General features: G+C 35.9%; 1 protein-coding gene across 3 annotated transcripts in view; it reads left to right on the top strand.

Annotated features, from left to right (window-relative positions):
- The window catches only part of adamts3 (ADAM metallopeptidase with thrombospondin type 1 motif, 3), a 101,511-nt gene that overhangs the window by 42,594 nt on the left and 41,689 nt on the right, over positions 1-17,228 (top strand). For all 3 annotated transcript variants that reach the window (XM_088629031.1, XM_088629030.1, XM_088629032.1), the window contains exons 5-7: positions 1,947-2,137; positions 12,267-12,350; positions 12,872-13,028. In XM_088629031.1, the coding sequence (XP_088485157.1) occupies positions 1,947-2,137; positions 12,267-12,350; positions 12,872-13,028 (432 nt within the window). The remainder of the gene's footprint in view (positions 1-1,946; positions 2,138-12,266; positions 12,351-12,871; positions 13,029-17,228) is intronic.

Genomic DNA, 17,228 nt, shown 5'->3' with positions numbered 1-17,228 from the left:
TTGCAAAATATTGTTTACAGTATATTAAAATGCAAAAATGCAGTTATATTACATAGTCCTGTTTATGAGAAGGGAGAGATTATTTTCTAGCAAAGATTTTAAGTATTTGTATACAAAATTAGGTCTTCTGATTTTCTGTGTTTATTGTCCACTAACATATATCCCTTTAAACTGTAATTACTGCTTTTTCAGTGATATCTGAGCCCTGCTTAGGAGCAACATATGTTTCACTTCACACTTTTTAAACGTTAAGCACCGCCGTTTGGTGTTTCAGACAGTACACAATTACATGGATATTTAATGGAGAAATATTTTTCAGCAGATCAAAAAGGTTTTACAAATGGACACCTGAGGCAAGTTTAGGTTACTGGAAGAATAAAATGCAAGACAGATTTGAGTACTCCTGATCAGTGTCACCTGTTAGCCATCATCCAATTACAAATAAAGGTAAAACAGTCAGTAGACTATAAAAAATATTAATTTAAAATATCTGTGTTGCATAATTGTTGAAGATTTATATTTTTAAGCATCAAACAAAATCAGCCTACAGTCATTTTAATGAAGTGTCATACAATATAATCACCCAGAAGCATAAAATATAATCCTGCTGCTAACACAATGCTGCTAACCAAGTTTAGTATTATGAATTTGATATTCATTCAAGGAGAGCTATGTTTTACTTTAATTATTTACACTGATTGTGAAAAAAGAAAGCCAAAATAGCATTCAATGTTCCTGTGTTTTACAGATTGCAAAAATAAGTAAAGTAGGTTACCTGCCTCTGGCAAGGAAGGGTGTGTCTCAATGCATATACCTGTAATGCAAGGCACATTTTTTATTTTCTGAAAGCAGCAAAGACAGGTTCCTGGTAGAGATTTCCTCTGGTAGATTTCCACTTTCTTATGATGCCTAAACCAGCCCCGCTATAAAAAAATAGCTAGAAGACATTTACCACTTGTGTGCTATGTTAACATTGCCATTCCTGAGTGTAATACCCAGGGACTGAGATGTGGCACTGTCTTGGGTTTAGCATCTGGGCAAGACTTGGTGGAAGCATTTAACACCTAAAGGAAAGCCCTACCCTTTGAAGTGAGAGCCCAGAGACATTTATGTGGAGCTGATGCTTAGACAAAATGCTGGCATGATGATTGAACTAAAGAATGTGGAGGAATTTAGTATGTTAACCATACTGTAGAGAATGATTGAAGAGGTTAGGCATTTTTTATTTATATATCAGAGGTACATAACTCATATTCAAAAAAATAATTAGCCACTATATCATTAATATATCATTACAATACTAACGTTTGTCTACAGGAGTTTGGCTCAATACTGTAAATGTCTGAAAAACTGCTGACATTGGTGTTTTTGAGTTCACTAGTTTCTATATTGGCCTTCTACGTTTTAACACTCTTGGAGGGGATATAGGAGATTATTCAGGCAGTACCGAGTCCTTTGTCCTATTTGAATGAGTTCTGGCATTGTGAAAGCTTTTGGCATACTTTGTCACTGTGCTACAAAGAATCCTTAACAAATACAAGATACTTACATAAGGGTTTGCATTTTAAAATTAACAAGAAGTTAGGAACCTTCTGAGTTAGACCATCACCTGCATAAGATGTGAAGCAGTGAGATTTAGCAGTAGTAAAGCATAGTCATGGAATTAATCAAACTGGGAGGATGGGTCATGGGTCATTTGGTACAAAAAGGCTAAGCTTTTACTGTTTAGTAAGCAAGGTTTTTGTGATACATGTTAATCAGATTCTTGTGGCCTGTAGATCTATTTTATGCTAATTACCATTTAGTGTAAAGCTAAATTTGACTGAAGCAATTTCATTTTTTGTTAGTTCTTTGTCATACACAACTCTTCAAAGGCTGTTGCAATAAAAAAGAACATTTCTAATGTTGTGGGGGCAGTCAATGGTTAATACTCCCTGTTTTTGCAGCATTGCCAGAACTTGACATTACTGGTGCGGTGGAAAACATTGGAAAGCAGGTGAACAAGACACTCAGGAGGCGGAGACACGCTGGGGATGACGACTATAACATTGAAGTGCTCCTGGGCGTGGATGACTCTGTTGTGCGTTTCCATGGAAAAGAACATGTTCAGAACTACCTTCTGACCCTGATGAACATTGTGAGTAAAAAGCTGCATTATGAGGCTAAGTTCCTGCTGGAAACTTCATGCCCAGTCTTCTGTGCATTAATAGTTAATAGAGCTGGAATTATTTAAATTCTATCCAAATTATGTGATTCTTGTGCGATTCCAAAAGTTGTCCTTTGCGATATTTACGATATTTAGTATTGTCAGACAATGAGAGTAAGTCAGACAATAGCCTTCAATTCTCATTGAATATATCCTAAGGCTGAAAGCACTTTTTCCAAACTGCTCTCTTCTCTTTAATATGTAACAAATTTGGGTTGTCATATTCTAATCAGGCAACATTCTAATTAAAAAAAATATTAGAAACACAGCTGTCTCATAAACAGAGATCATAAAGGTTTAATTTACTAAATTTTAAACCTAATTGCAGTGTAATTGCAATTTAACTTCCATCATTTATGAAGAATCCAGAAAGACCTGAAGTTGTTGTTGTTTTTTTTAATTTACCTTGGTGAATTGGCAGCCCTTGGGGTTGAGAAAATCACGATTAACCATGCTGCGCAATTTTGGAGTTTCAAGTAGTATATCAATACTGTGTATCATTGAGTTGGTTAGTTGTTTAACATCAAATCAATTCATTAAAATGAAAACCTATTTTAACCTACCTTACATTTCAGACTGTTTATAAATTGTACAGTCATTTTCTGTTTCAAATCACCTTTGCAAAGGCCCGCATATTGGTGAACCACAAAATGTACTGATGCAGACTAGCTATTGCCAAGCTATAGAGTAAATATAATAAATATAAATACAGTATATACTGTATGAGCACTATAAAATGAAGATGAAAATTGTACTCATAACATTAAATAGATACACCAGTGAATTGAAGATTAATGCACTATATGTTTGATATTTAATTGCAAGCTGATTTTGTTTTGAATTCAATGTTTCCTATAACTAGGGACGTACAGTACAGTATATCTAAACAATTATAATGTGTCAGCTTTTTGAAAATGCAGCCACAGCTCTGGTGAATGACAGTATAAATATTTCATAGTCTCTTTTTGTTGACTATACTCAAAATAACTATGATGATATCTACAGAATGAGTGACTGAACTTAAATTTGTATGCTTCATGATTTAGTCGGACTCTGAATAAATATTTACTTAAATAATACAGAGTTGGTTTTAAAGTTTTGAAAGTTCTGTGTTCAAAATCCAATATGCTCAGGACATTTGTACCTCTTTTTCTGTTTTGTTTCCGAAGTATGTCATAAAATTGTGAAAATATTTTTTTTCTTTGAGATTGGGGCTTTCCTGTAATCATGGTTACAATTTTAGCTTGTAAACTTCCACTTTAAAGAATGATGTGCAATTTGATCTCCCTAAAAGAAGGAAGAAGGTACTATAACTAGGTTTACATTTTATTAAAAAGAGTGACCCTTTTCCTGTTGGATACTTTATGTAGATGTGAGTTATATTAACCCATGTTTGTAACTACAAAACCTGCTTCTTTCTCATTTGTTTCAAAGTGTCAATAGTACAGCTTGGGTTATCTTTTGTGCTTCTCGTCTTGACACTAGCTGTGACGCACTGTTTGAGAACATTTGCCTTAGTTTTTCATGGCAGCCCTCAGAGCAGCCTGTCAAAAGGAGAACTCAGGAGTCATAAACAAATTTGTTTCTTAATTTTTTAATAAATATTGAAATCCAAATGGGATCTCATATTAAGAAAATTAGTCTTCTGCAAAATGTTTACCATTGGGTTAATTTATATTATGTATGTTTTACTTTTACCTGAGATATTTTGCACAAGAATTCATTCAAGTCTTACTCATGTTTACCGGTATTGTTTTTTTTGTTATTGATATTTAGATATGTATAGAGGTAGATACAAAATTAAGGCTGTGTGTTCTGCACACTCAGGTGAATGAAGAGGCTGAGTAAAGAGTTGCAAGTTGATTGTCACTTCCTGATTTCACATATACAGTAAGGCAGCAGCTGCAGACATGAGAGTTGCAGATGGGGCCACCTCCTAGCAACGCTTTGTAATCTCTTTGTCCAATACTGGGTTACAGGAGAGCCGAAGCCTGTCCTGGCAAGCAATGGGCACAAGGCAGGATACACCTTGGATGGGATTCCATTTTGGAATACACACAGGCACAGACAAACACAGATGTACACACACTGGAGGAAGCCAATACAAACACACAGAGAACATATAAGCTCCATGCAGATAGCACCCCAAGTCCAGAATTGAACCCAGGACCCTGGTGCTGTGAGGCAGCAATGGTAACCACTGTAACCACTTCTTAACCTGAAAATTTGACTATTTTTGTGCATATACTCATTAACCTAAAATATTTAAATTAACTGAACAAGAATATCTATTGATACTGTATATGTTGACAGGTTGATAAACTGCACATATATTGAGACATTCCTGTACATATCCAGCAGGTGTCACTGATTGCCTATTGAAAAATGTTAGAAAAGAGACAGGACATGCTTTGATTTAAATGGGGAAAAAAACCCAGCTATTTAATTTTTCAACATAATATGTACAGTATATTTTCCTATACATTAGGAATTCAAACATTACAGGGGAATTTATTTTACATACTGTATGTGAACCATTCTTTGTGGATAATTATAAGCCTTTAATTCTATTTCACATATAGGGGGAATGGAAAGGTATAGTATTTTACAGCAACAAAAATTTAGATAAAGTACTCATTGATAATCATTTAAATAGAATGTAATACAAATATGTAAAATTTATTAAGAATATCTTGTTATATGTCAAAGGGAAATTAAATATCCATAGATATATTTTAGTTTGATTGTGATAGTAATACATATTCAGAAAAAAATCAAGATTACTACATTGTAATTAAAAACACATACTTCTAAGAAGCAAAACTTCTTAGCAAAATCCAGTGGAGCCATTATAATTTATCATACATCCTCAAATAGCAGAAGTGTCCATTTTGTATTAATGATTTTTCTTTATTATTAGTTCTGGACCAACAATCTTAAAAACTTTGATACATGCTTAAAATTTGGGTACTCTGCATTTCTGTGTAACAGTGGACTATTTTATTGTGTGTCTGAATAAGCCTTATATTACCTGGATAACTGAAAGAGAAGTACTGACTGAGTATATTTTTTAATCCTTCCAACCTAATTCTCTTCCCTGGAGATCTAAAGAAAGAAAATTGTACTGTCATCTGCTGTCTTCTGAAGGGTTTGAGCTGGTAGACATCAGTGCATCTAGTAACTACTGTATTTATTGCACACACGTTTGCACTGATCAACATTGTCATTAGTACTAGTAGGATTTCTATATAGAGTTTATTTTATGTGAGCTTGTATGAACTCTGCAGTAACAACCTACTTTATGTCAAAGTGCCCAGTGTGCTATTTGTAATAAAAACATAAAAAATGTAGATTAAATTATATACACTATTTTCCTAGGGGACAGTCTGTGTTTCAAGATGGTAGTAGTATGATAAATATTATTTGTAATGTGCTGACGTATTCACTTTAGGCTTTCTGACAGCTCTGGAATGTAGTTAATGACTATGCCAAATGTGAAGTGAAATGCTTTCAGTCATTCTTTTTGTAACGTAGCAGAGAAGAAAGTTAATAATTTCTGAACTACGACAATGTTTAAAATGAATGTTTAGATTTCATTTCATTGTATTCATCTGACACAGATTAGTACAGTCATTAGTAATAACTTACTTTTGTTGACACTGGCAATTAACATGTTGACATAGGGATTTTTCTTTTAATAGTCATCATTAAATACACATTTTCATTACCATCTTCCCTTAATTAAAGTTGAAACTAGCCAAAATAAAAATGATTTTAATCCTTTATTGTCATGTGGCAAATGTGTTTTTCATTATATTTAAATAAAAAATTAAAGTCAGGTAGTGTACAGTATATGCTTCTTCTCAAAGAACTTTACTTTCATATAAAATATCGAGAAAGAAGACTTTCAAATTAAATGTTACTTAAGAGGCTTTTGAAGAGTATGGACCCACTAATCAAAGCAGCCAATTCTGATATTGACAGCATATGAAAGCAGTGCCCATTAATTAGCCTCAATACAGGATAATCTCAGCAGTGCTTATCATGCTGTTTATCAATAACAGAATTCAAAGGTTTTAGGCGATGATATCCTGTTTGGCCTTTCAAAAACAATAAGAAAGATCATAAACATTGTACTTAGTCTTGTGTAAAGGTCTCTCTACAGTGGCTGGCAATGAAGTGTCAGTCGGAGAAAGCCATATGGCATTGTTTTTCTTTGCCTTGAAGGAGTGGATTAATACATGTGTACACCAACCACAGCTTTGGAAATAGAAATACAGTAGATCCAGAATATAATAGTAAGCAGATGTGTTCTACAAATTTTCTGTGCACATCTGCTGCCTCTTGTATTGTATTCATGCTTAGAGACTAACAGTATATGCTTGGGGTATCGTCTTTGTGGTCTACAAGGCAGCCTGGCTGTGTTATTTTGCAATTACAGCTGTATTGTGAAATAAACAGAGGAATCACAGGAATAGTATAGCTTTATACCAGAAACATCTAATATAAAGCTAGTAGTTTCTTCAGCAAAAACAAAAGTCAGAAAGCTATATCTGAGGAAAAGCACAAAGTTGTACAAAGATCTTTCTAGGATATGAAAAAGTGTATAAACAATCTTGACAGTTTTTTTCCTGGGGTGGATAAAAGTACAAAATGATTTGGGTATTGATTTTTGGACAAATCGCTGCTGTAGGCTTAAGGATAGATGTGTAAGTAAAAAAAGAGATGTGAACAGATATTAATTGTGATAAAGTATAGTCTCTATGACAGTGAAACAATCCTCCATTCCAAACTTTGGTTCAACATCAAACATTTTTATTCAAAAAAGCTGGTGGAATTTTGAACTCTGCGGCGTGGCAGTATGGTGATTTGAAGAAGTATTAGGTTAGTAGGTTAAGACTATACAAATGGTCTTCACATGGTTCATTTAATCGTGTATTATTCTTAAGTCAGAAGCTTTTTATTGCTTTAGAAACCCCTGGAAGTGTCATTCAAACTTCGAGAAGATAATTTAATTGAAAACATTTTCCTTTATGTTGGGGATATTGTTTTCTTTCTGAAGATGTAACAAGTTGAAGAAATCCATTAAGCACTGCTTTTGAATTGCATACAGTACCACAGAGGCTGATGGATATAATTATATTAATTTTTTAATCAATATATTTATACAAACACGTGTTCATTTTTATTGGAAAATTTGTAATTGCTCTGCTTTATTTTCATAGCTTCAAGCTTGTCCACGCTTGTTAAACAGCCACTGTTTAACTGTGGCTGCCAATCAATTGTTAAAACAATTCTCTGAGACATGCATTAGGCTCATAGTGTAATTTTTCTGTGGATGTGTTTTTCAGACATATTATAAAAATATGCACTAGCATGAGAAAAAGACCTACATTTTATCTACAAATTTAATTTGCATTTAAAATGATTTCAATTATGTTTATATTTCAAAAAGCTGTTTAATATACAGTAGAATTCCATGTCAAATCAGCCAAAATCCAGGAAAATCATTGCTTCAGTACGTTATTGTTCATACCTTGTGTAATGGAAGACAGAGGTCAGGTATGAAACAAGGATAAATATTTGTTAAATGTGATATGATGAGGGGTGGCATGATGGCAGTGTTTAGCTTTGCTGCTTCACAGCATGGGCCCTGGGTTCAGTTCCTGGGATGACAACTGTGTGGAGTTTGTATGTTCTCCCTCTGTTCATGTGGGTCTCTTCTAAGTGCTCTGGTTTCATGCCACAGTCCTGTTAAATTAACTGGTTTTGGGGAAAATTGGTCCTGGTGTACAGTAAGTGTGTGTCTATGTCTGTGTTCTGTGTATGCCCTGTGATGGACTGGCACCCCATACAGGGTGTATACTGCCTGGTACCCTTTGCTTAACTGGGAAGGCTCCAGCTCCTCAGTGACCCTGTAGTGGCTAAAGCAGTTAATAAATGGATGATCTGATTAAATAGACCCCTTATATAAGGGAAGTGTAGTTACATGCATCTTATTTTGGAGTCATTTAAAAAAAGTCTAAAAACATTTACAGTACAGTAGATTATCACTATCCCTGTGGTACGCTTCATGCAACTCTGCTACTGTCTATCTCAGTTGTCTGATTTGATTACGCAGACAAATTGCCCTGTTTTGTAGGACTGAAACCTCTTGTGGGGTCCAAGTTAAAATTTGCCCATTGGTGAGTTTATAGATGAGTATTTTGAAGCATTTTCTTACTGTAAAATAGGTGGTTTAGTCATCTGTGTCTTTGACATTTTAATATCTAAGGGTTTTGTTGCACAATTTTCGAAACCTGTGAAGTGTTTAAAAACAGAAACCACAAAACATGTATGAATTAAAGAATAAAAATATAAATCTGTATAATTATATGCACATTTAAGACATTTGTCAAGGTGCTACAGAGGCAGTTGACCTTTCATGCCTTAGTTTCTATCTTTAAAATCAGATTTTGCAGTGAGCTGAAATTGCCAATACTTCATTATAAACCCAATTTAGAAAGAAAAATAGCGAATAATTGCCTATCACAGTATGATCTTACTGAATGTGCCTACTCAATTTCACTTCAGAAGTGTTGTGGATCCAGCACAAAACCAAGCAAATACTGTATTTCCCATCATATTCTATTGTGGAAAAACCCTAATGCCTTCTACAGCTGGCTTTTCTGAGCCGTCATTGGCCACCCATCTGAAGACAGATCCAAAGCTGTTTGGATATACTTTAACTTTCATCTTGCTATTTGATATTGTGACATCTTTTAGCCTCATCTATCTGAGCCTCACTATGGAGGATGATATCAGTTTTTCACTGTGGAATGTATGAATGTTGTGCCAAGTATAATCTATTTTCCAAAAGTAAGCAGGTTTCTGGTGTCATGATTTTGTCTTTGTAAGATGTGCTAGCTTCTCTTTCTACTTCCCCCAACATGATCACATGCATTTTTCCCATATGATGCAGCAAGACAATGCCACTGTGCCTGGATTCTAAAATCCAGTTCATCAGTGACACAAACTGCCCATTTTTACACTTTTTCTAGTGTGATGCTGTCCCACGTGAGAAATAGAAATATTTCTTGGGAGGATGTTATCACTTCACACAAGGAGACTCAGGAGAATTCTTGAAAGAACTGCAGTGCCACACTGTCATGTTGCATTCAGTCAAACACTGCAAGGACACTGACATATTCAAAATCATTGCCATCATTACTCAAGTAGACAGATGCAACGTTTCTTGCTCTATTATTCCAATGAAAACCTTGTTAAGCTGAAGAACAGAGGGGTAATTATCAGAAAAAATCTAAGAAAGCATTATGCTGGGCAAAATGATGACTGTTGCTTTGCAATGAAATAACTTCTAAAGGTTGCAGGCCTCTCACAAAATTGGTCACTTCTTAGGACTGTTAGCACTATTGATCTGTACATCAGTGTCCTTTGGTTATATATATAGTTTACTATTTTTTATATGTGCAATCTAAACATCCTAAGTTGTGATAATTAAATTTGAAGATCATCATAATTGTATAATTACAAGAGATATGTCTTAGAGAACATCAGATTGGGATTTGCACACAAGAGAGTGATAACATTGCTTTTCAGATGCTATTTTATTTCTGTATTCCTGAGGTATAATAAACTGAAAAAAGCATTTTTGACAGAGATGGCATGTTGAATTCACAAGAAAGACACTTGGATATTCATCATATGTTGTTTTATCATCCATTGAAGATGCTGGTCTTTAGACATTGTCATGTATCAGGTGGTATAGCCCTAAAAACAGGGGAAAATGATTTTATACATTACATAAATAACTACTGGGTGACAAATATCAGAGCCTACAATTGTCAAAATTGTCTCTGATTTATAAATAAAAGAAAATAAGTACTTTAAGAATTTTAAAATATTTTCCTCAAAGGTTTATAACTACAAGGTATTAATAGCAAGCAAATAACTTTAAGCTATAGAAAACAAGTAATAGGAGTTAGAAAAAGACTGGAAGTAGGCCCAAAGAGTGAAAGAACATATTGAGAAGCTAGTGTAAACAGTGAAGGTCCTTTAATACATTACTAGTTTATTGTATACTCCTGAGGAAAGAAGATAAATTATTTTATGACCCACTTTAATTTTCTCAAATATATTATTACTAGCATAATTACATTAAGTTTTTACTTCAATAAAGCCAGAAACTACTCATACTAGTAAACTACTGTGATACTCTTTTTTACTTTAGATCCCATTCCCACCACTTTATTCCAGTCCTGTTTCTCTTCTCTCTGTCCCATTGTCCTCAATATAATACATGAATCCTTGAGCACCGGCATTGTACCAACGGTCCTCAAAACTGCTGCTATTACCCCAGTGCCAAAGAAGCCTAACATGGCTCTCGACAATCTTAACAACTTTCGCCCCATCTCCAACTTACGCTTTCTCTCTAAAATTCTAGAACGTGCTGTCACACTTCAGTTACATAACCACCTCATGACAAACAACCTTTTCGAACCCCTCCAATCTGGCTTCCGTCAACTTCACAGCACAGAAACCGCCCTAGTCAAAGTCACCAACGATCTCCTAATAGCTTCTGATTCTGGTTCTCTTTCCATACTCATCCTTCTTGATCTCAGTGCTGCCTTCGACACTGTTGACCATAACATCTTGCTTTCTCGTCTCGAGACTGTGTTTGGAGTCTCTGACACTGCCCTCAAATGGTTTAAGTCTTACCTCACTGATCGCTGTCACTTTGTCTCTCTCAATGGGTACAGGTCTGAAATTGGTCTTGTCAAGTCTGGTGTCCCTCAGGGCTCAATACTGGGCCCCTTGCTCTTCAGCATTTACATGTTCCCACTTGGTCAGCTTTTAAGATCACATGGCCTCAGCTTTCATTTTTACGCTGACGATACTCAAATATACATCCATACCAAACCCGACACTGATGTGGCTGTCTCTATTCTATCTAATTGCATCTCTGACATAAAAATTTGGATGACTCAAAACTTCCTTCATCTTAACTGTGACAAGACTGAAGTCATGCTTATTGGTACCCCCCATCAACTTCGTAAAGCCAGTCCTGTAACCCTGTCTGTAGATGGCTCTGTACTTGAGCTCCAATCAAAATTGAAAAACCTTGGGGTTATATTCGATTCTGGCTTAACATTCGACCCACATGTACAGCATACTGTCAAAACATCTTTTTTTCACCTTAGAAATATCGCAAGACTACGCCCTATGCTATCATTAACTGTGGCTGAAAAGCTGATCAACATATTTGTATTCTCTCGAATTGACTACTGCAATGCTCTGCTCCCTGGGGTATCTAAATCTACTCTGAACAAGCTGCAGTATGTCCAAAATTCAGCAGCCAGAATCCTGACCAGATCTAGTGCAAGTGTTCACATTACTCCTATCCTGGAGTCCTTGCACTGGCTTCCGGTCAAATTCCGCGTAGACTTTAAAATCCTCATGCTCACCTACAAGGCTTTACATGGCTTGGCACCTCAATACCTGTCTGAACTTTTATCGCCCTACTCCCCACCTCGCAACCTCCGCTCTTCAAATTCTGCCCTCCTTACTGTCCCCCAAGCCCGTCTACATTGTATGGGCGACAGGGCCTTCTCCTGCTATGCCCCCAAGCTCTGGAACTCCTTGCCCAAGGATATTAGAGAGTCACCTTCTCTAAACTCCTTCAAATCCAGACTCAAAACCCTCCTTTTCAGAAAAGCCTTTACTTAACTGGTTCCATTCTTCACCCCTCTGCTCTTCTTAATACCATCTTCCACGGTCTCCTCTATTGTTATTGTTGTATTGCTGTAATTATAATTGTGTCCTGTCTTGTGAAATTTTCTTATTTATTGTTGTAGTCTTCTTATTTATTGTTATTGTCATCCTGTAAAGCGCTTTGAGAAGCCACCTTTAAAGGCGCTATATAAAATAAAGTTTATTATTATTATATTATTATTACTTGATGCACTAAAACTCCAGTTTAACAAATAACACATGCAATATACCAGATTTTCTCTTTAGTACAACAATTTTCATGCATTATTATTTGTGTGTTTTTTTTTAGGTTAATGAAATTTACCATGATGATTCCTTAGGCGTCCATATAAATGTGGTTCTGGTGAGAATGATTATGCTGGGGTATGCAAAGGTAAGCTAGTATAATAATATAGCCCTACGCATTAATGTACTGTAATTAACCATCTGTTATGCAAAGTATTTCAGAGCTTTTTTTTTCAGTGCTTACAAAAGATAAAACAGATTATTAGAGTACCTTATGGAAAACAATAAATAGTACTGTCATACATTTATTTCAATAAATTGCACATGCATAGATGGTGGTCTTTTTATCTGTACCTTTAACTTGTGTATTTAATATACTTCTGTTTTTGTCGAGATTGCAAAACATGTTTTCTCTTTGACAATTATATTTATTGATTAAAGTTTAAAACACAGTTATAAAAACACACACAAGTCTATGGAGTTTTTATGCCTTAAAGTAATCTACATTCCTATTAAAAAAAGAAAAGAAAGACCCTAGCTATTTCGTATCTGCAATATACAGTATTTCTCACTCTGAGTTTCAGGAAAAGAGCAAAGTCCAACGTTTGAAATTCTGTCTGTGTTAGCTGCCGTAAACAACATACCCAACTGATGCAATTGTTTTGTCAGTCCATCAGCTTAATTGAAAGAGGGAACCCATCAAGGAGCTTGGAGAATGTCTGTCGCTGGGCATTTGTGCAGCAGAAAGCAGACCCACAACACTCCGAGCACCATGACCATGCCATCTTTCTCACTAGGCAAGGGTTTGGCCCTACTGGGATGCAAGGTATGGTTCTGTTCACATCGCTGTTTCTGTGGTCTTTGAAAATATCCCAGTTGAACTGGAAAGGTGTCTTTGTTTTTTATTTATCAGATAGACAAGGTTGTCCCTAAAAGGTTTTTTTTATATTCATACTTTAACATGTATCTTTTCTTTTATTCGACAAAAAAAGACTCCTGCTTCTATATTGTTTCGCAATTGATAATCCTAAGGATTTAGCAGAACTGAGAAAACGGATTTCATAAACAAGCACTTTCTAGTTCAAGGCTCACACAGCTCATGAAACTGGACTTATCCCAAATTACTGTTACTGGCAATAAAAAACCTGTAATCCTCCAGATTTGTTGTTTCATACAAAAAACAAGAACCCAGTGGAACAGGATAAAAAAAATAAACCAGATGACAAGGGGAAGAACAACAAATACATACTGTACTGCAGAGATATAAAACTTTCAGGATGTATTGTGATGTTGCATTTTAAGCTTCTGATAACATACTATATCAGTTTTGAAAACAAGAACAACAAATTCCCTTTTATTAACTTTTATTAAAAATAGTTAAACTATTTTTCCTCTTTTATGCTCATCTCTAACTAGCAATTAAATGTTTTTATTAGTTTACTTTGAGATCCCTTGGATCCATCCATCCTTTTTGAGCAAATGTCTCGAAAGCGTCGCAGTGAGCCAGACTCTAACCCGGCAGACACAAAATAGGGCTGCATCCTGGACAGGATACCAGCCATCATTAGTCCCATACACATGCCCTTAATCAAGCATATCTAGATATACCAGTTATTCTGGTTAGCATATCTCTGTGGGGGGATACTGGAACATCTGGAGAAGACCCACATGGACACAGGAAAGATAAATACAAACTGCATTGATGTTACCCCAGTCCAGAATGGACTCTAAGACCTAAGAGCCGTGATGCAGAAGGATTCAGTGCCATGTCACTGTGCTGTGTAAATCAGAATCTTTTAATAATATACTGATGGGGAAAAAAGAAATGCAACAAAATTCAAACAAATGCAAATCCACATTCTGGCCCTCCTGTCTGCATGGAATAGGCTGAAGAGTGACTCATCCGTGAAGAGGACCTGATGCCACTGCTGATGAGTCTATCGTAGCCTCTGTCTGGCCCTAGACAGACAGGTGTGACATCTCAGAGGTGTGAGCAGAGGGCCTCTGTCAGGTCGTCTTGCTCTAAGGCCACCAGCATGGAGCTCCACTGTCCTGTCTCTGATGCGGGCATTATGTCTGCTGGCAGTTTCAGCAGCAGTAAGGCTGGCAGATCAGAAATGATCTCTCAGATGGACCAGTCTGTGTCTGTTCTGCTATGGTGTGGTCACTCGAGGGCGACTGGAACTTGGATGGTCAAACAAAGTAATGCTGTGTGTGAAGCGTTGAAATATTTCAACAAGGAACATGATTTAAACAGTTTAAATTGTTTATATATTTCCATTTCCTTGAGGGTGGCTTTCTGCAGTCTTTGGACTCGATACCTGACAGGTTGTGGGGTCAAGTCTCTGCTGCAGACATGGATGTTGTACCTTGAGAGAGGTACTTAACCCCAGTTGCTCCAATTCAACCAGCTGTATAAATGGGAGTTAGAATTGCTGGGGGTAGCTGTGTGATGTGTTCCATCCTGAGGGGAGTCATATGCTCTCTGATTTAATGCTTAATGCTGCAAGAACTAGGATTTGACTCTGTGGCCTTGTTTTTTTTTTCTCCAGTAATCTTCTTAAGTAACTCTGGGTGACTGAAGCAGCATATATGCCACCAAATACTTGAGTGACTAATTACAGTGGAGCAATTAGCATTCTGTTTAATGCTCTCCAGCACTGGGACATGAAAGATGGGTTTGAAGAGAAACAAATATTTTTGTTTCTGTAAATGTCCAAAACCCCCTCTGCCCAAATTAATCGTGGATTAATAACCTCTGGACCTAAAATGCTGAAATGACATGACATGAACACTGAAGAGTTGTTTTTATAACGAAGAATACTATAATGTATAGTTCTGACTGCATTAGTTCTAGGCAGTGTTGGGTAACATACTGTAACAGCTTTTCTTTTTCCCAGTTATCTCAACCTGGTGCTAGAATCAACAGACACTGTGTGTATCACAGTAAAATATTGTTGTAAGGGCAGGATATTTCCTGGACAGCTCTTTATAGCAGCAAAAGTACATTAACAAAGCCACATTTGAATAAACAAACACATTTTTCAATTTGAATAAAGAAACATTTCACCTGAAGAATTCAAGTTGAAAATATATAATAGCGTTTAATAATTATTTATTTAGTATCTTCTTCAAGTTGATGACATTATTGTGATTTTGCTTTAATCGCAATATAAATCAAAACATTACAACATTAGTGCTCATGGCTGAGCTCTGAGGTGTCAACAGAAAAAAGCACAATTCTCTTTTTGTTGCTTCCAGGTGTTGTCTTTGATACATTGACAATACCAATTAAATTTGACAGTGACAAAATGAGGACATCTGTTACCAGTGGTTCATTGTATGAAACAGAACTAATGGAAAATTATGTCACATTAATAAATTCATGATTTTTCTTGGATTGCAGTGGCAATAAAACATTCTTCATAATCTAATCTATTTTAATTGATGCTTTATTAGTGAAAGACGTGGATGATAACATTGTTTTGAAAGTCTTTTATGAGGAAGGTTTAGTTAACATGCTTTGTGTAATAGTTTTCAGTTTTGCTTTAATTGCCAAGTCACCTCACTGACTTAATCATTTGTTTTAATTAAATCTGACACAGGTCCAGAGAGCTTTGTAAGAAAAGTAATTTTTCTGACATACTGAACATAAAAAAATCCTATCACTCTATTGATGTGTGTATGTTTTTAGAATAAAAATGCTTATCCAGGCTCTGCCAGAGGAATGGAACAAAATCCCATAAGACAGATGTAAATCAGCTAAATGAATCTTCCTATGTCATTTCTGTTCAATCAAAGAGTACAGTACCTGCTACACAAAAGATAATGCCTGGTAATAATTTTATGATTTTTTTTCAGTGATAAGTGATATGTTTCTTTTGCTTTTGAGTATGTGTAGATTGGTAGGTAAGAATAGATAGGTCTTTGCAAATGACAGATGATTTTATTTGATTTTTGTAACTAACGGTGGTGCCTCTGATTTTATTTTTCCAAATAATAATATTTTAATATTAATGAAAACTGTATAATACATATCAACCTGTTTTCCATTTATGAGTAATCTGAGTTTAAGAAAAAAATAATGCAAAAATATTTCTCATTGGTATGCAGAATGAAATTGAATCTGAAATCCTTTAACTACTATATATCCCCTAAAAAGAAATATAAATTACAGTATGTCAAAATGTCACAATTTAGATCTAAAATTGTGCCCCGGTTTCATCCCATAGTCCAAAAATATACTGATACTGTAGGTCAGTTCTTTATGGGAAAATTACAATCTTGCCTTGCATCTGTTGCTTGCAGCTCCCCTGCAAATACAATTTCTTGCATTAGGAATGTGTCTTTTCACAGACCCCAACTTGCTCTCTGTGAGACACACAGACAGGGAGAGAAGCTTGGGGTCAGAGCGCAGGGTCAGCCATTTATACGGCACCCCTGGAGCAGTTGGGGTTAAGGGCCTTCCTCAGGGGCCCAACGGGGTAGGATTCCTTTGACGGCCGTGGGATATGAACTGGCAACCTTCCTGCCACTGGCTCAGATCCTTAGCCACAGAGCCACCAACAGCCCCATTTACATCCTTGTACTGTAAATATACACAATGCCATAGGATTGTAAATGGACATTTGGGTGTACTGTATATAGTTGTGAGTGTCTTAAAAAGTGTTGCAGAATTATTAGACCATTGTGCGACTTAAACCATTTGTAAAGGCATTTGTATAGATAACATTGCCCTGTTATGGTACAGTAGCTCAATTTGAGAAATGGATAATTAATCAAAAGCAGATAAGAGTCTCTGTTTTAGGGTTATATTAATGTATTGTTGAACGAAATAGTTCAGGATGTAAAAAGAAATGTCATTGAGACATTTTCTATGTCCAGCCATCCATTTTCTAACTGCATCCAATTCAGGGTTGCAGGGAAGCCGAAGCCTATCCTGGCAAGCAACAAGTGCAAGGCTAGTACACCCTGGATGGTATGCCAGTCCATTGCAGGGCAGACACACACAAATGGAGACACATTC

The sequence above is a fragment of the Lepisosteus platostomus genome, chromosome 4 (assembly GCF_059453375.1).
Source record: "Lepisosteus platostomus isolate fLepPlt1 chromosome 4, fLepPlt1.hap1, whole genome shotgun sequence".
NCBI lineage: Eukaryota > Metazoa > Chordata > Actinopteri > Semionotiformes > Lepisosteidae > Lepisosteus > Lepisosteus platostomus.
The sequence above is the reverse complement of the archived record's forward strand: the minus strand, read 5'-3'. Positions and strand labels throughout refer to the sequence as shown.